The sequence below is a fragment of the Cylas formicarius genome, unplaced genomic scaffold, assembly GCF_029955315.1.
Source record: "Cylas formicarius isolate icCylForm1 unplaced genomic scaffold, icCylForm1.1 PGA_scaffold_7__23_contigs__length_41026272, whole genome shotgun sequence".
Classification (NCBI taxonomy): domain Eukaryota; kingdom Metazoa; phylum Arthropoda; class Insecta; order Coleoptera; family Brentidae; genus Cylas; species Cylas formicarius.
In genome coordinates, this window is record NW_026844352.1 from 23235191 (window position 1) to 23256915 (window position 21725).

General features: G+C 32.6%; 4 protein-coding genes across 10 annotated transcripts in view; 2 read left to right on the top strand and 2 right to left on the bottom strand.

Annotated features, from left to right (window-relative positions):
- LOC132705706 (inositol 1,4,5-triphosphate receptor associated 2-like) overlaps window positions 1-9112 on the bottom strand; it is a 22825-nt gene extending 13713 nt beyond the window's left edge. The window contains exon 1 of one of the 2 annotated variants that reach the window (XM_060676507.1): window positions 8687-9112. In XM_060676507.1, coding sequence (XP_060532490.1) covers window positions 8687-8920 — 234 coding nt within the window. In that variant the 5' untranslated portion in view covers window positions 8921-9112. Of the gene's footprint in view, window positions 1-5566; window positions 5834-8686 lie in introns of those variants that run through there. The other variant, XM_060676508.1, reaches the window with a different exon arrangement.
- LOC132705705 (xylosyl- and glucuronyltransferase LARGE2s-like) lies at window positions 4895-14772 on the top strand. Of its 4 annotated transcripts, XM_060676504.1 has the most exons (13): window positions 4895-5400; window positions 10624-10821; window positions 10870-11151; window positions 11276-11493; window positions 11553-11635; window positions 11713-11823; window positions 12253-12388; window positions 12442-12591; window positions 12649-12948; window positions 13007-13159; window positions 13277-13456; window positions 13510-13733; window positions 13918-14772. In XM_060676504.1, exons 3-13 carry the CDS (start codon window positions 11055-11057, stop codon window positions 14525-14527), a joined length of 2262 nt encoding a protein of 753 aa, XP_060532487.1. In that variant the 5' UTR covers window positions 4895-5400; window positions 10624-10821; window positions 10870-11054; the 3' UTR covers window positions 14528-14772. The 4 variants fall into 4 exon arrangements, with proteins under 4 accessions (XP_060532487.1, XP_060532489.1, XP_060532486.1 ...); XM_060676506.1 differs by lacking the exon at window positions 4895-5400 and having other exon boundaries at window positions 10354-10821; window positions 13510-13739; window positions 13918-14110; XM_060676503.1 differs by lacking the exon at window positions 4895-5400 and having other exon boundaries at window positions 10355-10821.
- A 695-nt stretch (window positions 14773-15467) lies between these two features.
- LOC132705707 (glucosamine-6-phosphate isomerase) lies at window positions 15468-18375 on the bottom strand. 3 transcript variants are annotated; one of them, XM_060676511.1, is made up of 8 exons: window positions 18153-18375; window positions 17958-18062; window positions 17755-17852; window positions 17506-17692; window positions 17140-17324; window positions 16912-17085; window positions 15783-15866; window positions 15481-15610 (listed from the first exon to the last, which is right to left on the bottom strand). In XM_060676511.1, exons 3-7 carry the CDS (start codon window positions 17833-17835, stop codon window positions 15795-15797), a joined length of 699 nt encoding a protein of 232 aa, XP_060532494.1. In that variant the 5' UTR covers window positions 17836-17852; window positions 17958-18062; window positions 18153-18375; the 3' UTR covers window positions 15481-15610; window positions 15783-15794. The 3 variants fall into 3 exon arrangements, with proteins under 3 accessions (XP_060532493.1, XP_060532494.1, XP_060532492.1); XM_060676509.1 differs by lacking the exon at window positions 18153-18375 and having other exon boundaries at window positions 17958-18146; XM_060676510.1 differs by lacking the exons at window positions 15783-15866; window positions 18153-18375 and having other exon boundaries at window positions 15468-15610; window positions 17958-18120.
- An 858-nt stretch (window positions 18376-19233) lies between these two features.
- Window positions 19234-21645, top strand: LOC132704513 (leucine-rich repeat-containing protein 40-like). Its single transcript, XM_060674534.1, has 2 exons — window positions 19234-19410; window positions 19506-21645. Exons 1-2 carry the CDS (start codon window positions 19401-19403, stop codon window positions 20948-20950), a joined length of 1455 nt encoding a protein of 484 aa, XP_060530517.1. The 5' UTR covers window positions 19234-19400; the 3' UTR covers window positions 20951-21645.
- The last annotated feature ends 80 nt before the right edge of the window (window positions 21646-21725 follow it).

A 21725-nucleotide genomic window follows, 5' to 3' on the forward strand; every position in this document is an offset into this window, starting at 1 on the left:
TGCTAGTGCTGATCCTCTGATGCTAATGTGTTCATCGGGTGACCAATAAAACGCTCTTTATTGGTAAAATTATTCTACAAATTCTTATGGGAATCACTAATTGGTGTGTTTCTGTCAACCATCATCGCTATCTTCAATTCTGTGGTTGTAAAACGATGTAGCTCAGTGAAAGTTTTTGCAGGGGTAGATAATTAAATAGTTAAAAACAAACGTAAAAAATCCTATGACCGCTAATACTTGCACATAATAAAGGCGCTGAGCGAGTTTTTGTCGTCCCGTTGAGTCGATATTTATGAAGACATACAGTGGAGTCGCGATTTAGTGAACTTCAATCCATTTAAAGAAACTTTGAGAAGCACTGGTGAAAGGCTGGATCTGACGTCAGAACAACTTTATAATGCCTTTATTGGAACCTGTTACCCAATAAGACTTATGTATCAGAGACTGAGAAAACTGCGCCGGGTAGAAAAATCTTCTAACAAACGGATAAGATTTTTGGCCGGTACAAATGCCGCAGGCAATCATTAGTCCTAGGAAAACCCAAAAATCCACGCGCCTTTCGAAATTTTAATTCGCCGGTTAATTACAGAAATTCTAAGACTGCATGGATGACAATACAAATTTTTCGATAGTGATTTCATGACATGTTTATTCCAGAGGTAAGTTCAGGTGGTATAAAAAAGTATGTAACAGTCATATGTAATACAATTTTCATGTTTAGGTGAAGGCGTCTTTAATGAGTCGCAACTTGCCCGTTAAGGCGTTATTATTGTTGGATAATGCACCGAGTCATCCAGCTAAAGACGATTTAAAAAGTTCTGATGGTCTTATTACTGTAATGTTTATGTAACTAAACGTGACACCTTTAATACAGCCAATGGACCAGAACGGTTTCAGAATTACCAAATTATTTTATCGTTAAAAAACCTACTAAGCCAATTATTGTCAAAGTTATTGATCTAAGTTCAATGTTACAAACATACACTTTAGGGGATGCAGTTTCAAATTTTGCTTTGACCTGGAATATATTAAAACCAATTGTTATAGATAAATGTTGGCGAAATATTTTAACAATCAACTTGGATGATAAGTGTTTTAAGAGTGCGATTGCTCAATGATGAATCATGCAATGCTGACCAGAGTGTTATAGACCTCTTACAAAATATTAATCCAAATGTAAGTTAAATTACAAAAATGAAGTAAAACTTCTATAACTCGAACTTGAAGGGCCTGCGAGAAAAAAGTTCGAGTTATAGAGAGTTTGAGTTAAAGAAAAAATGCATACATACTTTAAATATTTTTTCTTGGGCACCATTCTCTACTTTTTAAAATCTCCGTTTTTTCATCAATTATTATTACTGTTTTAAGTTTTCGTGATGAAGACCCCTAAAAAACGGAGAGATTCAAGTTACAGGGATTCGACTGTATTGTATGTTTACGTTAATTTTGAATTTTGTGTATTACAGGTTAAATGTGAAATAAACGACATTAAAGAATGGAATAAAGATGAACCAGCAAACTTAAATCAGTTTACAAAATGAAATAAAAATTGATTCTGATTCGGAAAACGATGACAATGACAATACTATGTCAAATGCAGAAGACAAGCTTATTTCAACTAGCTAAGCTATGCGATGAAATTATCCAATGGGCTAAAGAAAATGGCGATGTAGTCGAATATAACAGCTGGATTGTGTTGCATGATTTAATACAAAAAATTGTAGAAATCAACCTAAAGAAAAAGTTTAAACAGCCTAAACTAACGTCATTTTTCACCTATGTTCCATAAAAATTATATAAACACATTTTAAATATTTTTTTGTTTAATATTTTTTCCATAAATCTTAGTATGCATTTAAACATAATAGTACTTTTTGTTGTTTGTTACTTTTTTGCAATATATACATATATATAATGACACTATATTCCGGGATATCATCCGTTCGCTTGTTGAACTCCGACTGGAATCCAGCAGACGTTTCGCCAAAATCTCACTCGGCACCTTCAATGCTCGCGCTCCGAAAACACTTCGAACACTGGGAGGTTATCGGCGATGCGTGCGGTATTTATACCCTGCGCCGGAGATGGTAACGGTCCTGCTTGTGCGGAAGGGGAGGTGGCTCCGCCCCCCGAATTGTCGCTTTGTTAATTTCGCCCGATCGTAGTTGCGATGTCCCCGTTGGCTGCTGCGTATCGCTCTGCTGTTTGATTATCGTTCTCCACGTATTGGATAAATGCAGAGCGTCGTCTCTCGTATTCAGGTATCCGGACTTTTCTATCTCGATGGCCTCTCGTATAATCCTAGTCTTAAAATCAGGAATATTAGCTACTTGTTTGCAAGTACCGAAATCAATTTTATGGCCTGTCTGATGTTGGTGCTGAAACAAAGCAGATGTTGTTTGTTTGTTTCTTATGACTAAACGATGTTCCTCGAGTCTGGCTGAAATCCTTTTGTTGGTCTGTCCCACATACGTCAGGCTCCTTGGTTTTCCAGAGTAATTTTTTGTTTTGGGTTTCTTAGTATTGCTCCGATGGTATGATCAGGTTTGTATGCCGTTGATATGTCGTGTTTCCGTAATATTCGGCCGATTTTGTCAGTTACCCCTTTGATGTATGGCAGGACAGCGATCGTTCTTCGTTGGGTCTCGTCCTGCACTCTCTGCTGCGGCTGTTGTTGTTTACCGATTGCACTGCTGATGATGCGCCTTTGATATCCGTTTTGTCGAAGACAGGTAATAATTTTTTTCAGTTCTTCATCTCTGTTCCTCTCGTTTGGGAGCCTGAAGGACCGAGCAATTAATGTATTTGCCACTACCTGTATCTGTGATGGGTGGTGATGAGATTTAGCGTTCAGATATCTATTAGTGTGTGTTGGTTTTCTATAGACAGTGTGTTCCAAATGTCCGTCTTCGGTCCTTGTGATATGCACATTTAAAAAGGGCAGACTGTCATCTTCTTCAAGTTCTATTGTAAATTGAATGCTTGGGTGAATGGAATTCAGATGATCTAGGAATTTCAAAAGCTCCTCCTTGCCAAAAGGCCATACAACAAATACGTCATCAACGTATCTTGTCCATAGTTTTGGCTTCAGATTTGCCTTCTCTATTGCTTTCTTTTCGAAGTAAATCATGAAGAGGTTGGCAATTACAGGTGAGAGAGATGATCCCATTGCTGCTCCATCTATTTGTCGGTAAATTTTCCCGTTATACATAAAGTAAGCGTTTTTCAGGCAATGTCTTGACAGATCTATTATGTAGGGCGGAAGATCTTCGTTTTCTTCTATAAGCAAGAGTGCCTCTTCTACTGGAATGCTCGGGTAGAGGGATTTGACATCGAAACTCGCCATAATGTCGTCCTTGTCCATCCTGAGAGAACCTAAAATTTGAGTGAAATGTTCTGAGTTTTTAACATAGGAATCTGCCTTTTGGACTATGGGCTGAAGTGCACTAGCCAGATGTTTTTCCAGCTTGCATAATGGTGAGTTAAAGGCGCTTTCCATTGGACGCAGGGGAACCCCGTCCTTATGGATCTTTGGGAGCCCGTAGAATTTTGGGCAACGACTCGATTTTTCCTCCTCGTTTATTGATGAATCGAGAATTTTGGACTTTTTTCCAAATATAGGATCTCTGGTGACTAGTTTATATATTGGGTCGTTCAAAATATCCTCCAATTTTGCATTATAATCCGACGTATTCATGACGACAGTGGCATTTCCTTCGTCTGCTGGCATTATTAGAATATTTAAGGCTTGAATTTCTTCTCTGCTTAAGTTTGGTTGCGGTGGTTTTGACTGTCTTAAGACTCATATATATATATATATATATATATATATATATATATATATATATATATATATATATATATATATATATATATATATATATATATATATATATATATATATATATATATATATATATATATATATATATATATATATATATATATATATATATATATATATATATATATATATATATATATATATATATATATGTCTATAGAAAACCAACACACACTAATAGATATCTGAACGCTAAATCTCATCACCACCCACAGATACAGGTAGTGGCAAATACATTAATTGCTCGGTCCTTCAGGCTCCCAAACGAGAGGAACAGAGATGAAGAACTGAAAAAAATTATTACCTGTCTTCGACAAAACGGATATCAAAGGCGCATCATCAGCAGTGCAATCGGTAAACAACAACAGCCGCAGCAGAGAGTGCAGGACGAGACCCAACGAAGAACGATCGCTGTCCTGCCATACATCAAAGGGGTAACTGACAAAATCGGCCGAATATTACGGAAACACGACATAACAACGGCATACAAACCTGATCATACCATCGGAGCAATACTAAGAAACCCAAAACAAAAAATTACTCTGGAAAACCAAGGAGCCTGACGTATGTGGGACAGACCAACAAAAGGATTTCAGCCAGACTCGAGGAACATCGTTTAGTCATAAGAAACACACTATATTCCGGGATATCATCCGTTCGCTCGTTGAACTCCGACTGGAATCCTGCATCCGACTGGAATCCTGCAAATCTTGCATCCGACTGGAATCCTGCAGACGTTTCGCCAAAATCTCACTTGGCATCTTCAATGCTCGCGTTCGAAGTGTTTTCGGACGGATGATATCCCGGAATATAGTGTCATCACATTTTTCCATCCGTGAATCAATACGTGAGAATATATATATATATATATATATATATATATATATATATATATATATATATATATATATATATATATATATATATATATATATATATATATATATATATATATATATATATATATATATATATATATATATATATATATATATATATATATATATATATATATATTATTAATTATTTCTTTAATTGTGTCCTTAATCTCAAACCCCGCAAATCTGAACACCCCCGAAATAGTAAAATTGCTTTGCTAAAATAAGTTCACTACTTCAATATTATGTAGAATACAAAAAAGTCCTATAAACTGTTCGGATCTGTGTTTAGGTTCCTACTGGGAGTTCAGTAGCAAACTTTCAAAATTCTACAAAATGTTTTCTTATCTTTGTCGTTTTTACGAACTAATTTACTTAGACTAAAAATGACATCGAAGGCAATTGAAAACATTATTAATTTAAACTTTTTAAGTGCATCGTTTAATCGGACTCGTGTCAACCTTGAATTGATTCTGCAGTATAGTTCGATTTGATATTGGTCATGTAATTTTCTATCCGATTGGCAGTTGTAAGTGCAATTAGTGGAAAATTGGTATTCATTACTGTTTGAACTTGGATAAACTACTTTGCCCCACTGTTCTATAACAGTATTTTCGTTTGTCCTGAGGCACGGATACAAAAATTCTAATTTGGATAGAAACAACAGCATAATTGGAGGTAACTGTGGTGAAAACTGTAATTTTTTATTATCCATTAGATGGGACATTGTTTCCTAAAATTAATATAATAATTATTGTTGCAAATGTTATTGTTGCAAAATGATATTGCATTAAGCTAAAATTTTCTTTTTCTACTCCTGTCTATAAAATACCTATTTACCCACCGATCTAGCGTGCGTGAAGCGTCACTTTACCACGTCAGTTTCCTTTCCCACGAATCCGAGCCACTTTGGACATATTTCCAACACTTTCAGTTTTGACGTTTGTCAGTTCAGACGGTCAGTGAATGTATTCGTGTTTTTTTGCGAAAATGTACCCAAAAACTAACGGTCGTAGAAAAAGTATAGTATGCAACACGTTCGGTAAACCTTTCAACTTTTCAACTTAAATGACAGTTGCCTTATTATGCAGAAAGTGTACCACTACCAACGGCATTCGAGCGCAGCGGACCGAGTGATCAATAAACGAGTGAGTTAAAAAGTTTACCGAACGTGTTGCATACTATACTTTTTCTACGAACGTTAGTTTTTGGGTACATTTTTTCAAAACAGCACGAATACCTTCACTGACATGACCGTCAGAATTGACAAACGTTAAAATTCAAGCCGTGCGGTAAAATCTCCGAAAACATCCGATTGCACCCGAAAATGTCCGAAGTGGCTTGGATGCCTGGTAATCGAAACTGACGTGGTAAAATTCCGCAGGCTAGATCGGTGTATAATTAGGTATTTTACAGAAACGAGTAGAAAAAGAAATCTTATCAATTGGTTGAATACACTGATTTTAATTTTAGTCAGCAGGGTTATCAATGCGAAACCACCAAATTGTGTTTAAATAGATAAGGTTGAAAATTTGTAGGCATGTATATATCATATTACTTCCTGTTTAAGAGCTATATTCACGGCACATTCATCGTTGTTGTTGTGCCAAGGTCGACTTTAAATTGTCGGTCAAAAGAGCGTTAGGCTTGTTTGGAAAGTGGAAGTTGATTCTATAGCATCGTCTATCCTGCTCTTAAAAACAATTTGGCACTGTCTTTGTTTGTGGCTCATAGATCATCCTATTGCAATTATACGACTTCGTTTTAAATTATAGTAAATAAGAGTTTAGTCATATGATGACATTCAAATGCAGATTTCTTTTTCCCGGTCTGATGTAGTGAAAGCACCAAGAAAACTAACATATATTTAGTTTTCTTGGTGCTGGGGACTAAAGTGATAGAAGGATATTTATTGGAAAATATGACTGGTTTTAACTGTCAATATAATACCCAAAATTATGACGTCCATAACTAAAATCTGTTAAACTGCCTAATCAATATCCTCAGATTAGTCATTATTATATTATAATTAATTAATTATTATAATTTAATATGTTCAATATTTTCCGTTACTTTTTGTTTTCTGCTCGATTTATTGACATGGATATATTTTTGTAAGGTAAAATGAATTTGTACACGTATATTCTCGGTTGGCTGGCCTTCGTCGAGTTAAAAATAAAGGCAGTTTTATTTATTTATTTATTGTTAAATGAAAATAAAGATTGTATATTTTAAAAAGAAACCTTTATAATACCAAAAACTGCTAAAATTTGGCAATCCATGCTGATTTCTTGAAGAGAGCCAAACGTTTTTTGTATGCTATAAAAATACCAATACCAAAATTTCATGGGTTAGCAAATTAATAAATAGTTACCAGAAATTTAAACGCTTATGAATAACATATTTTTGGTTGAGATAACATGAGATACAACCTCTAATAAAATTACAAAAAAAAAACATGGCTTACGACCTATTTACTTTTCTTCTGTTTGTGAATCGTCTCATAAACTATTCAATGACCTTACGCATAATACAAAGCAATGGTCTCAATTCTCGATGCCGTTCGACGAGATTTCTCAGACGCTAAACTTCTGTTGCAATTGCAAATTTACGACAATATCGATTCAATAATAGTATATACTATATCTATATACCGATGTGACCTTATTTTGAAAATAATAAGAAATCGAGCAATTAATTGTATTCAAGGCTGTCTGATTCGCGTATGTCTTTTTAAAAGCACTCCAGAAATCTATTAAATATTCTGAAGAACTGGCAACGTTGCATTTGCCAAAATATGAATGAATAACTAATATGAATCACACAGTATACGAAGACGTCCTTGTTTTGATATGGTTTCATCCCTATTGTCTATTTGTTGGGAACGTGTAAGCAAAATTAGCTTTAACCTTGTTATCGCATTTATTTGTTGTTGGCCTGAACGATATATAATAATGGCACGCATTAAATGAAGTGAATTATTAGTTTTAATGATTGTTCTTGGAATTCTGTTATCGCTATTCGTCAAATTGTTGGTATACGGTATTGAGTTACAAGAATGTGTTATTCCAATATCATATTACGAATTTTCCAAAGCAAAACATATAATATGTAACATGTTACCTAGATTAGTTTTAAACGGCACGTATCGTTAAATGCATCCACTGATCTTAATCCTATCAACCAAGTATTTGGAATTATAATCTCCAAATCGATGCGCAATAAATATATATAAGTTTTTATATTCTGCTCAGCGACTCTTTAAAGGGAAACCAAAGCAGGCAAGTCATATTACGCCTTCCGCTGGCACTACAAAGCTAGCAGCTGCCATTAGGTAACACAATTATAAAGGTTGGATTTATTTGCCTTAACTAGCGGACAAACTAATTTCAATTTCCATATACGATTCTCTTAAAGAAAGCGAGCTTTTGTGGGTATTTGCGGTGCGAAAAGCATTCAAACTCGTAACTTAAATACGCCATAATTATAAATATTTTTAAAAATCGGATTTTTTTCGAAAAAAATTATTATTATTTATACCTATCCGCTTCTTACTATAATCAAAGTTTCTCTAGACTTCTATTACGGCTATAGTTTTTAATGCTTCAAACAAAAAAATATTTGTATAATGCTGCTATATGTTGTAATTAAACGTTATGGCTATAAACACAAATTTCACGGTCTTCGATAAAACTGAACTGGATGACCTCTCTCGTTTGAAGTAACTGCTGGTAACTTCTTCGAACTCGCATTAATTCCGCCAAATATAACATTAAATGAGAACCATAATAATATAATTCACTGAAAATGGGAAAATGTAATTGATTAAGTATTTGTTGGGATAAGGTCATAATAACATCATTACTATATTGCCAGAATCGATATGACCCAGAAAAATTGCTTTATTAATAAATTCGTACGAAACCGTTTCAATCAACTCTAAAAATAATCGCCATTCACTTACAATTTTGTCGTCTGTTTTCCGATTGTAGAAGTCTTGAAGGGACCTCTGTTTGACGAATCTGTTCAAAAAATTTTCGTTACTCAACTTGGAATAGTCACTATTAACACCGGACGTAGACACTGCCGAGCTTTTTCGAAAACTTTCTTGGTTTTCTGTCGCACAATCGTCTTTGAATGATCCGATCAATTGATCGGGAATGGACCGTTTTTCAGTCATAATCGAAACGTCACTCATTATTAATCGAGCAATTCGCAATTGTATAAATTATAACTTACTGACTTAGCGTTCTAAATCGCTTTGCTGTCAGTAAAAGTTCATTTTCGTTCGCGATTGGCGTGTAGGCTCGAAACGTTAGTGTTAAGGTTCATGGTCTCAGACTGCTTGTAAAGATATTGTTGGATTTTTAAAAATTTCTGTACTTTCAGCGGCGAGTGGTGGGGCATCGTTCGCTTTGGCATAATCAGATGCTTATTTATTTATGATAATGGTATTCGGAACACAGATAATTTGACCGTAAACACTATTTCTTATAGCATTCCAAATTGGTTGACTGACATGTACTTATAGAAAGAAATTACCGTCGTATACTTCCTATTTGAATATGGTTATTTCCAAAATTTTGATATTTTAATCGACATTCCATCTAACTAACTAACCAAAAAAATGATTCAGCTAAATATGGAAATATTTTTTAGTAACACACCACTGCTTATTAACTTATGGTAAAATAAGACAGTATAAGAGATAAACCTATTGGTCCTCACTTCAAGGTAGAGAGAACACCGTCCAGTCCTTGAGATGACATTCTTACTTAAAATATAACGTCTTAATGTTTGTAATATTTTGCATTCGTCGTAGCACACGGACACCATGAACGTAGGAAACTGAACACTCGCATAAACTCAAATATATCAGTATCAGCATGAAAATTCCGATGATTTATTTATTCGACTACAATCAACCATCTGACCTATTTTTTTCTTCGAATTTCTCAAATAATCAAATAGTAAAATGACAATTTTCTCATATCGCTCATGATACCATGGCGTTTATTTTTTTATTTGATTTTTCGGTATAAAAATTTAAGCAACAAAAGGTTCTTCATACTCTGTTGTAATCTTAATGATTTGGTACAGTTTACGGTAGATTCTATACAATTCAATTCGATATAGAATGTTAAATGCAGATTGATCAACTCTGGGCAACAAAAGAATTGAAACTTCTTTTATAAGTGATATAACTTATTTCTGACTTCGCCAAATATTACAAAATCTCCTTGATCATATTGGCCCTTTTCTATGAATAAAAATAAAACGCAACCCACGCAATATAAAAATAAAATTTCAAATATGAATAAATGAGACTAAGACTCACTAAACTACCAGCCTGTACTTAACCGAGCTTTCCTTTTCTTTTCAACGAACTAAAGATAATTTTTTTAGAAATACTCTACTATCCGGAGTTGTATTATTTCCAATGCATTAAGATGATTGATTATAAGCCAAAACAACTTTGCCATAATGCTAATCTTTATAGTATAGAATCTATATAAATAACACACGAAACTTCTTTGGAGTGGGCCACACGACGTAATGTAATTCTTCTTGCCATATATTACGTCTATGTCATAGATGAAAACAATGCAAGTAACTATTTGTAGTCTATGAACATGTTCTTTGAGGTTAGGTACTCCTTAAATAAACCGATTAATTTGAAACTCCTTTTTCAGTCACAAATTTTAATTATGAACCGATGTTTACACCAGTATCTCGTAAAACACACCACGTCTAATTAAAATATTTAATAAAGTGATATCAATTTTCATATCAATGGTGCACACACAATCTTATAGGAGAAATTAAATTTTATTTCTTTTGTGATCCACTTTAGGGGCGTCTTTATTCACTTTAAAGTAATCTTCTCTTATTTCATTGCAGTTAAATAACATTTCGTTACCTACCGTTTCCAACGCCGGCGAGAATTAAGTACATTTGAAACGATTTATTAAACAAAAATTCGTTATTTGCGACAAAATGTGTGTGTTTCGCAATGTTTTAGACACTGGGTAATATTAGTGCTTCTGGGAGTCATAGTGCTCCTAATTTTTTTTAAATTTCCCACACCCCATGATATTGGTAAGTTTCATCCATCAAGTATATTTGGGATTAATATAGTTTTTGCAGACTCAACCTATTATACAAAAACCAAGATTGATTTGGAAAATGGACCAGATTATATTCTTCAAAAAAATCCACTTTTTGAAAATGAACATTTCCAAAACAGATATTGTGAAATTATCCACATTGGAGTTGTTTGTTCTGGTCATGCTTCAAATATACTCTTCCACACTCTTCTCAAGTCCATTTATATGTACAGGGTAAATCCGCTGCATTTTCATGTTTTAGCAAACAATGAATCAGAGAAAGTGTTAAGAACCTTATTTTACACTTGGAACATTCCACAAGGTAAATATTTTTTACTGTACTTTCAAAATTATTAACCATTACAAATTTCTATTTATTTGAAAATAACAGTAACTAATTGTAGGCACTTAACTAGCTTGTGATGTATCCAATACTAATGTTTTAGTGACTGTAACCTTTTATAATATTGAAAACTGGCTGAAAGATGTAAGGTGGATACCAAACACACATTATTCTGGAAACTATGGACTTCTCAAACTTATCTTCCCTAAAGTTGTACCTCTAAATATTAGTAAAAAATTGATGGTGCTTGATACAGATTTAATAGCAACTGGTGACATTTATCTACTGTGGATACTATTTAATCAATTTAATTATAAACAGGTACAGCTTGCACAAAGTATTCAAAATCCTCTGTGTTTACAAGGTATATGACATTTAAGGCTATCGGTATAGTGGAAAATCAAAGTGAATACTACTTAGGAAGACTGGGAAAAAGCAACCCATGGCCTGCTCTTGGGAAAGGGTAAACAGAGTTAACTACCTTGTTATATAGATAATAATAATTAGATGGAATGCTTGGTAATGAGTAATTTATTATAGGTTCAACTCCGGTGTTATGCTGTATGATCTAGAAAGAATGAAGTTATTTAATTGGAATAAACTTTGGATCAATATTACTCGAAGATGGACTCTTGTGTATGGTTCAGTAGAGTATGTACATAATTATATCAACCCTAACTTACTCATAGTCACATTGAAAAAATATGTAATGTAACGAATAGTTTCAAATATTTACTTAATTAATAAGTTGTTTCATGATAGATGCATACATTTCTATACACTATTTAAAAAAGTTTTAACCACTTGATATAAACTTTTTTTTGCAATAACTGTGATAAAAATTCATTAATACTGTTGCAATAGTCGCACAGCTCAAATTAATTTTTTAATTTGACTTGATGGTCTGACCAAATACTATGCAAATAACCAGAAAGAAAATGTTTCTCATATATTTTTTACAGTTGTTTTTCAAATAGCCTATATTCTGAATATTGTTAAACATAGTTGTTGAACTAGAAGTCAATTTTGGTTTTAAAACATTTTTTTGCTCACTTTTGGTATGTCACTTATTTATTTTAGTTTAGGGGATCAAGACATAATAAATGCTTTAATAGTAGAAAATCCTGATATAGTGTATGTGGTGCCTTGTTATTGGAATACTCAGTTGAGTGACAATACCCAAAGCAGTAGTTGTTATCAGGAATACAAACCAATGGTACTCTTTATTTAGTGAATTTAAGTTTTTCTTGTCATCGACCAAATTTTTAGATTCTTCATTGGAACTCTCCAAAAAAATTTGGTGTTACTCATAAGGGTGGGGAACTGTTTAGAAGTTTGGCAGCCAGTGTTTCCCAATTTAATGGAAACTTATTAAGGAAATTCCCACTCATGTGTGATGAGTACCCCGGAATGCCTACTGTGCGTATTATTTATTTATTTTAAAAATATTTCGTCCAAGTTAATTTTTATTTGTAGGCGAAGGTTGACTACACGTGTTCGAAATTTTATGTCCCACCAAACAAGTATTATCGAACTTTTTTATACTTTAGAGAGTACAATTACATTCCAGATGAAAGTGACATTACTTTAGTAAGCCAGCTCTCTTTTGATCGTTTTTATTTAGTGGAAGAAATTGCAAGTCTGTGGACGGGACCCATTAGTATCACTTTGTATGTGAGTGACAAAGAACTCGCAGAAAGTATGCAACTCATTTTGGATTCAAAAATTTTGCAAGATAGATTGAATATTTCTTACCACGCAGTTTTTAAAGAAGGGGTAAGTGGTATAGGAATAGGAACACATGTTCTCCAAACATTATAATTTTCTATTATAGGATTTCTATCCTATTAATATATTGCGAAATATTGGCCTTAAAAATGTGAACACTCCCTCTGTTTTCATGGTAGATATTGATTTTTTACCAATGAAAGATTTATATGAATCGCTGAAGGATAATCTGAAAAAACATGGTGACCTTAACAAAAAGGTAAGATACAACACTTAACTGAAATGACTTGGTAAGTGGTGAACATTCCATAAAGAATTGTGAATTTTTGTTTACATATACAAAGAAACAAACAGCAACAATCCTCTTCTTTTTTAGGCTTTTATTGTACCGTCTTTTGAATTATCCACTCGAAAGGGGGCACTGCCAGGAAGCAAATTAGATTTAATAAATGCAATTGATAAAAAAGAAGCGGTACCATTTTTGTTCAACATTTGGAACTCAGGACAAGCTTCAACTAATTACAAGAGATGGAGAGATGAATTACACCCTTATAAAGTATGTATTAGCTAACAATAATTTTTAGTCCTCTAAGTCATATTTATCTAAAGGTTAAATGGAGTACGGATTATGAACCGTATATTGTTGTAAGAAGTGATGTTACCAAGTATGATGAAAGATTTTTTGGATTTGGATGGAATAGGGTGACGCACATCATGGAACTTGAAGCCCAGGGATATGAATTTATTGTTCTTCCTAATACATTTATAGTCCATAAATATCACAAGCCTAGTTATGATAACATGAGATACAGGAAATTGCCTAATTACAGATTGTAAGTGTAAGTGTAAATAATCTTAACTGTTATTTAACTTAACTCTATAATTTACACAACCTAAATTCCAAAGATGCTCTTACTCGACAAATAAATTAACAAATTTGATGCTCTTTTCATCTCTGAAACCAGTTTTAGGCATACTTTGCCCTGAAAAATGAGCATTCACAATCTTTAATTTTAGGTGTTTGCAATGGTTAAAGAAAACTTTTATGGAAGAATTAAACAAAAAATACAACAAAACATTTGCCCTAAAAGCGTCTCCCGATTATCCAGAATATGAATTAAGAAGGAAAAGAGATACAGAACAACAATCCACGACTAGTCTTTATGACAGTACTGACTATTTCTTATTTTGGGGTGGTAAAGAGAAGGAAATTGCAAAAAGAAAAGCAAAACGCAAATATCCAAAACCACCAATACCTACCGATTCCGTGGAAGATTACTATTTTTATGAAGAAGAGCATCCTTATAATTTAACAAAAATTAATTTAAAACATAACCAACCACTTTTAAAAGCTCTCAAAAGTAGCCTTGAAAGTGTTAAGGAAACTGAATCCATGTCAGAATCGTGTGAGCAGAAAGATTATGAATATGATGAGGATGATATTACATTTCATAAACTACATGACAGTACTACAGTTCCAAATAACAATGTCACAATGTTGGGAGAAGACGATTTAATAGAAAAGGAAATTGATGACAATGAAAGCATTCCCTATGAACAATTAAAACTTGTTAATGTCCAAAGGCCTATAGGAAACGGCAAGAATATTATTTTTAAAGAAAATTGAACAACGAAAAAAATGGGTTGTAAAATAATATGTATGTTGTCTGTTAATTAGTTACCATTCCAAAGACTTCAACCTTATCAATATCTGTTTTGGAACTGTTTGAAAGTTTTTCTGAAGCAAACAGTAGTCGTTCTTCAAATTACCAATAATTTTTATTAGTTAAAATGTGATTTTTATGAGTATTATATTTTTGAAAGATGTTTTTTCACTCATTGGATATTTTAATAAATTACTTTCAGTTTAAATTGATTGTTGTCATGTGTGATTGATGTACTGCGATCTCAGAAACAGATAGAAGAGCGTTCGAATGGAAAAATTTTAGATAAATTTGTGACTTGGGAGTTGATGACAGTATTATTATAGGAACTTTTTACAATGCGACTAGCAATGATTCGGTCGTTTAGCACCATCTAATTTTCTTTATAAATATCCGCAACAGCTCATCCACCAAAATAAACCAAATTAGGGATGTTTACAGACTCACACAATTACTTTAAAAAGAAGGGTCGAGAAAACTGAGGAATATAACTATTTCAGCAAACAATTGCAGTATACAGAATCATTTGTTGTGTAGATGTGAGTCCAATTTCGATCCTAAGATGTGGAAAATCCTGCAATGAGTAGCTTCGATTGCCTAAATTGTGCCACATTCTCTGACTACAGGCAGAACTGTCTCCTGAGCTATTTATTCAGCTCAGTACACTGTTATTTCAACAGCCACATCCAAGTCATTGCCGTCAATATTTTCATAGACTGCACTCCAACGAGAATGACAGTTAAGTGGCAGTCCCCAACTCACCTTCAGAGCTACAGGTTCAAATAGTCACCACACATCAATATCGTGTAAATTGCAGCTTAAGACCACATGTCCCCATTTTAGAAAAACGATGAAATTTTAGGAGAGTAATTTAATAGAAGACTCTTTTTTTATTAACTATTTTTATTGTAAAATATGTCATATAACTTAATAAAATTTCATTGCAATTGTATATCAAAAGACACCAATGATTCCACTGTTAAATTGATTACTAGTTTCATATAGTACCATCATTCGATCAGTTTTCGACTTTCAGCTGACAAACTCTGAAAGGCAAAAAATTGTATTTTATTATTTTTTGCACATTAAAAATTTCACTTCCGCTTAATTTTACAATGTAAGTTGCCATCCAAAATTTCAATTAAACTGAATTATTATTAAGTAAAGGGTGGCTTGAAAGATCCTATATTACAAGTGAATAAGTATATATATAAGTACCACTTGGAGACACTAATGCAGAGTCCTGTATCTTTCCATCGTTTCGTTTTCCTGAATGAGTTTTTGATGAACATCACTTAGAGCCTTTAAAAAAAAAGAATTATACAAATTTACAAATTAAATCACAAATTGCGGAACTGTACTATTAAATTTGATAAATAAGAGATAAATAAATAAATAGGAACTGTAAGTAGGTACAATGATTGCTTATCTGCATTCTCTGTTATTTTATTAAAACCTGTTAATCTCTTTGCCGAAACATTTCGTTTGGATGCAATAAAGCAATATTTAAAACAAAAGTTCAGTCTAAAGTTTATTTTCGATATTTACAGATAATTAAAAATACAATTTAACAAACGCCAGTGTAGAAATAGGTTACTCATAAATCCCCTTAATCGGCTGCTGCCCCTTTTTAGTATTTTGTTTTGAACAAATTAAAAAAAGACTTATAACATTAAAAATTCCCAAACAACTGGATAAACTTTCATGTTTACGGAATCAACATAATAGATCAATTTCTAAAGCAAAATTTCAAATTTCTTACTTGTTTTTGCAAAAAAATACTCTTAGAAATACACGAATATTAGGGATAACTCCTTTTTTTAAATCTCATTATGTCAACTTGTTAAAGTTGCTTGTCATTTTACTACAGGAATATATGTACAAATTTCGATCTATCAGACATGAGCTGTTAATAACCTGCCACATAATTAATAAAAACCATTTTATCCCCTCCAGATATAACACACATCAGTGAGAGTAAGGAGGCACAATTCATAATCATTTATGTTGACTGCAGATCTCTAGGCATTGTATCAAATATTTATCTACATAAAATATTAAATGATGACGCATTTAATGGTCAAGGTCAAGGATGCTTAGGTTTGACCAGGATGGTACTTTTATTAATTGGAACAATTGTCATAGTATCATCTACCCTTCAAATTGTGTTAAATTGTTTTTCTGTAGGGGACAGAAAATAATAAACTAATAAAAAATAATTAACTGATAACTGTAGCAGTTCTTGGTTCTACACAAGCCACATTTTACCATAAACCATACTAATAATTTCTTAACATTCAAAAATATAGTTTTTAAAGGCAATTCTTCAAACAGTAAATCAACTTACCTTAAAATATTTAACAGTTTTGACTCGTAATTCCAAAGTCGCATCTTCATCGCAAATTATCAAGGTATGAGGATGTTGTTGAAATGCAGAAACAGTCCACATATGATTCACACCTTCTTCAATTGCTTTGTAGAGGGCAAATGCCTTGTGAGACCCATTTATTAAAATCATGACCTACACGATTTTATATAATTGAATGGTTGAGAAAATAAACATTATTAAACAAACCTCTTTGGCATCCATGACAGTGCCCACACCAACTGTAAGAGCTTGTTTGGGCACTTTACTAACATCATTTCCAAAGAATCTTGCATTTGCTTCTAAAGTATCCTGCGCTAGAGTTTTAACTCTTGTCCTAGATGTCAGAGATGACCCTGGCTCATTAAAGGCAATATGGCCATCAGGTCCGATTCCTATATTCAAAAAAGAAGTTATATTCTTTATATTTAATCAGTTTCCACTAAAATGATTCTTAATTGATCTGCTATAAAAAGTAACCAAAATACTAAATAACATATAATCAGAAATAAAAAAAAGGTCTTGGAAAAATATTTTCTTGAAATAAATCCACCAAAAAAATAAACTGCTGCTCACCTCCAATAAACAAATCAATGCCTCCAGCTTCCTTAATTTTATTTTCATAGTTTAAACATTCTTTAACTAAGTCTGGAGCATTACCATCCAAAATGTGGGCATTTTTGGGGTCAATGTCAATATGCTTAAAAAACGTATTCCACATATAATAATGATAACTTTCTGGATGATCCCTTGGGAGATTTACCTAGATATCAATTACAAATTATAGTTAGGTAAATTAATGATGCAAAAAAGAACAGCACTTACATACTCATCCATATTAAAGGTTTTCACATACTTAAAAGATATTTTTCCAGCTTTCTGATATTCAATTAATTTTTGATACATTCCATAGGGCGTGCTTCCTAAAAATATCATTTATCTATTACCTATTATTATATCAATTTCTGTTGGATGGCAAACATTTGCAGGTTAATGTAGGTCAAATAAAAAACATTCATAAATCATACCTGTTGGAAGTCCCAAAACAAAATATTTGTTGGGTCCAGGTTGAAAGTCGTTTATTGTTTTTGTCACATATTTTGCAGCCCATTCTGCTACATCACTGGCATTATCTAAAATTACTAGCCTCATTTTAAATACTCTCCAGTCTGTTAACCTTCTCAAACTAAACTGAGGAATAACAGAATTTTGAGGTTACAAACCTGTTGATTCTGCTTATCAAGTTTAATGACCTAACAAAATAGTCTAAATTCCGAATAAATATTGTTAAGAGATTTGTTGCTTTGATGATAAATTAATTAGAAAATACTGAAATAAATCCCTTTTATACAGAGATGAGAATCAATCAATAAATTCCTTATACCGAAATATTTTTTATTGCCACTATTTTTTGTTGCTTATGATGAAAATTTTAAACCGATGACATTACCCACCTATACCGCAAATATGATTTTTAAGAACAAAAGGTATAAGGGTAATATCTTGATAAGCAATATCAACATATAAAGTTTAAATGTAGTATGTGCTAAAAATAAAAAAACATAAAAAATCTTTTACATTGCCTTATAATAAATTGTACATATTACAATACAAAGTTTGAAGCAAAATCGGTGTTGCAGTATTCTATAGCTTAATCACTTGGCCAATGGAAGTAAAAGAAGAATTCATGATAGAACAGAGAGACTAGACTACTTAGATCAAGTGCCCAGTATCCGGCAGAAGAGAACAGGGAAATTAATACCATAGACAACTATATTATATATTAACACTGGGACACAGATTCATAAAACATTTCTGTGACTGGAATAAAATTACATTACATTACAATACATTTTCTGTGATGCCCAGCTTAGTGCGAATAGTATTTTTTCTCTCTCTCTCTCTCTCCTTCTGTGAGCGATTGTTAATACCACAGATTTAACTGGATCTTCAACTGCGGTTTTAAGAAGTGCGCTTGGTTTACTCGCAATTCGGACCATTGATGGCTAATTGTACCAATCTCTCCTTAAAGTAGGAACACTTACTTAGGTGCTAGGGACATACCTTAACCCAAATGGTTGGCAGCAGAGAACCGGACCCATTCCATCAAAATCTTTCGATTGAGGGATGGTGCAACGTCGCTTATTCTGTCGTTTTTTTGTCGGGTGTTACCAATGTTTAAAATGAAGAGTGTCGAGGGCAAATGACTCCTATAATTTTGCCCCACTTCTAAGCGTTTGAAAAGAATTTATTATTGACTAGGAAAAACTTGTTACAGTTTTAACTTTTTCTGTGGTTAGTTAAATGTTGTAGGGAAAGAATGTTATTCTAATTATTTTGTATTTCAACCGAAAGGCCTGTAGATCCTGTAGATCAATTAAACAGTGAAATAAACGGTACTTGGTTGAACCATATGTGTATGTTACATATGTACAAAATTATACCATTTTTTTTATATTTGACCTTATACCATGGACTTGGGTAAGATAGTCTGCTAATCTTGTCTTGTACTTATTGAGATATATCTCACATGCAAGCAATGAGATTGATGGAAACACCCTCTATATCTATTTTAGGTATTGAGAACTATACCGGGGATGAAGTAATCGTAACACATTTTGGCAAAAATTTTTGCATTAAAATTCCTAGAAAAAAAGATGGCATTAACAACAATGAAATTCTACAAAAATTCAATATGCCAAATTTGCTGGGTTTGTTTAGGAAGGATATGCTTGATGATTTAAAATGTAATCTTGATCAAATAGTAGCTTTAGATTTTTCTGAATGTGGGTTACATGATTTACCCCAACAACTTTGCACTCCTAACCTTAAACATTTGAATTTAGCTCACAACAAGCTCAAAGAAATGCCTCTATGCCTGTATAGTGGAAAAATGAATAAGATAGAATATCTAGATTTATCAAATAATTTTCTTACATCATGTGATGAGGAACCAGATTGTGTTCTACAACTGAAGAAAATAAACCTAAGCTCTAATTGTCTGGAGAATTTACCAGCTTGGTTTTTGGAATTTCGCTGCACTAACCTAGAAGAATTAGATTACAGTGAAAACAAAGCCAAACATTTCTCTTTTTTAAAAAATAGTACAAACTTAACGCTTATGAAAATCTCTAAATTGAAACTAAAAAATTCATGCCTAATTGACACAGATTTTGCTCTTTTAAAAAAATTTCGTTATTTGGAATATTTGGATATAAGTAATACAAGTAATTGTATCAGTGATAACTACATAAATAATTTCAAAGAAATTCAGCAATTGTTTCAAAACAATCTTTGGGAAAGAATGAAAATACTAAATCTGGCATTTCTAAATATTTCATTTTTTCCAGAAGATATTTTTCGCCTTGAAAATCTCAGAGAACTTCACTTAAACAATAATAACATATCATGGCTAACAGACGGTTTGAAACTTTTAATCAACCTACAAATCTTAGATATTTCCAACAATGGACTTTTAGTTTTGTCGAATGAAATTGTACATCTGAACAATCTTAAGATTTTGAAAGCTTCTCATAATTATTTAGAGGAGCTCCTGGGCCTACCTCCATACTTGGAAACATTGGATTTATACAATAACTGTTTGGAAAATCTAAATCATATAAATATAGATAGTTTGAACTCTATAGATTTAGAATTAAATTATATAGAACTAATAAACTGTTCTGAATATGAATACAAAAGGGACTATTACAGAAACTCTAATTGTTGTCAAGACAGAGAACAAGGTGCAAAAATAAGAACATCTGTTAGTTCTCATTCAGTTTGGTCGTCTTGTGATCTGGAAAGTGAAACTTCAGAACTGTCCAATACAAACTTACAGTATTTAAATGTAGTGGAAGAAAATTGGGATGATGAAGAGGTTGAAAATGTAGTGCAGTTTTCAGATATAACTCCTTCAGATGACGAGTGGGATGGTGATGATAAAATAAAACAAAATTGTTGTATTAAAAAATCTTTTGTTCAAAAAAATGAGGACTGGATATTTGTTGATGCAGATTAACATAATATTTTTAAAGTTATTTTGTTTATTTGTGATATACAATATATTTAGCAGGGGCGGAACTGTGAGTTTTTATTGAAAATCATTTTTTAAAGTGTTGTTAGAAAATCTCTGTGGTGTATTTAGCAACACCGCGGGCCGACCAAAAAGTTAGTCTCAGCCGGTGTATCCAAGAGGCAACGACGTTTTCACGTGCGGTACCGTTGTGAAATAAAGAACCTTTATTTTTGTGATATTAAAGTGGAAGTAATTAACTTTACTGTTTTCTTTCGAAAACCCAGTCCGCCGACATATCAATCTCCTAATTTTAGCAAGTTATTTTATTATTGTTAACATAATTTTTTTGTGGTACTAACCAGCGCGACATAAATATGTACTTGTATGAGTCACAAAATCAGTTGACAAAATGTTATTTGAATACCGTGAAAAAGTATTTCAGTTTCTATTGTTGTTTAAAGTGAAATTTATTTGTCGGTTCTTTCTTGAAATGCGCCCCATGATATTCTTTAAGTATAGTTGCAAACATATTGTGTTTTAATAAAGTAACAAGCCTCTCACTTTTCAAGGCATTATGATATATGGTCCTAATAAATTATTTTTTATTCTAATTGCTTTATTATTTGATAATTCTTAGAATGGGAACACAAATATTTCAGATTGAAATAATAATTATTTTGAGCATTCAGGTAAGTAATTAAAAATTATGGGCAGTCCTGGGGAAAGAAAATAATTTTTTAATATAGCAAATTTACGAATTTAGTCTGAGGTTGCACAA

What these genes read in the sequence shown, in the direction of transcription:
- LOC132705705 (XM_060676504.1), top strand. Translation starts at nt 11,055, where the DNA reads ATGTACAGGGTAAATCCGCTGCATTTTCATGTTTTAGCAAACAATGAA. An exon ending in TGGCCTGCTCTTGGGAAAGG is followed by an intron (nt 11,636 to 11,712) that starts GTAAACAGAGTT and finishes AATTTATTATAG; the next exon opens with GTTCAACTCCGGTGTTATGC. An exon ending in AGTACCCCGGAATGCCTACT is followed by an intron (nt 12,592 to 12,648) that starts GTGCGTATTATT and finishes TTTTATTTGTAG; the next exon opens with GCGAAGGTTGACTACACGTG.
- LOC132705707 (XM_060676509.1), bottom strand. Translation starts at nt 18,081, where the DNA reads ATGAGGCTAGTAATTTTAGATAATGCCAGTGATGTAGCAGAATGGGCT. An exon ending in TGTTTTGGGACTTCCAACAG is followed by an intron (nt 17,853 to 17,957) that starts GTATGATTTATG and finishes TGATATTTTTAG; the next exon opens with GAAGCACGCCCTATGGAATG. An exon ending in CCTTTAATATGGATGAGTAT is followed by an intron (nt 17,693 to 17,754) that starts GTAAGTGCTGTT and finishes ATTGATATCTAG; the next exon opens with GTAAATCTCCCAAGGGATCA.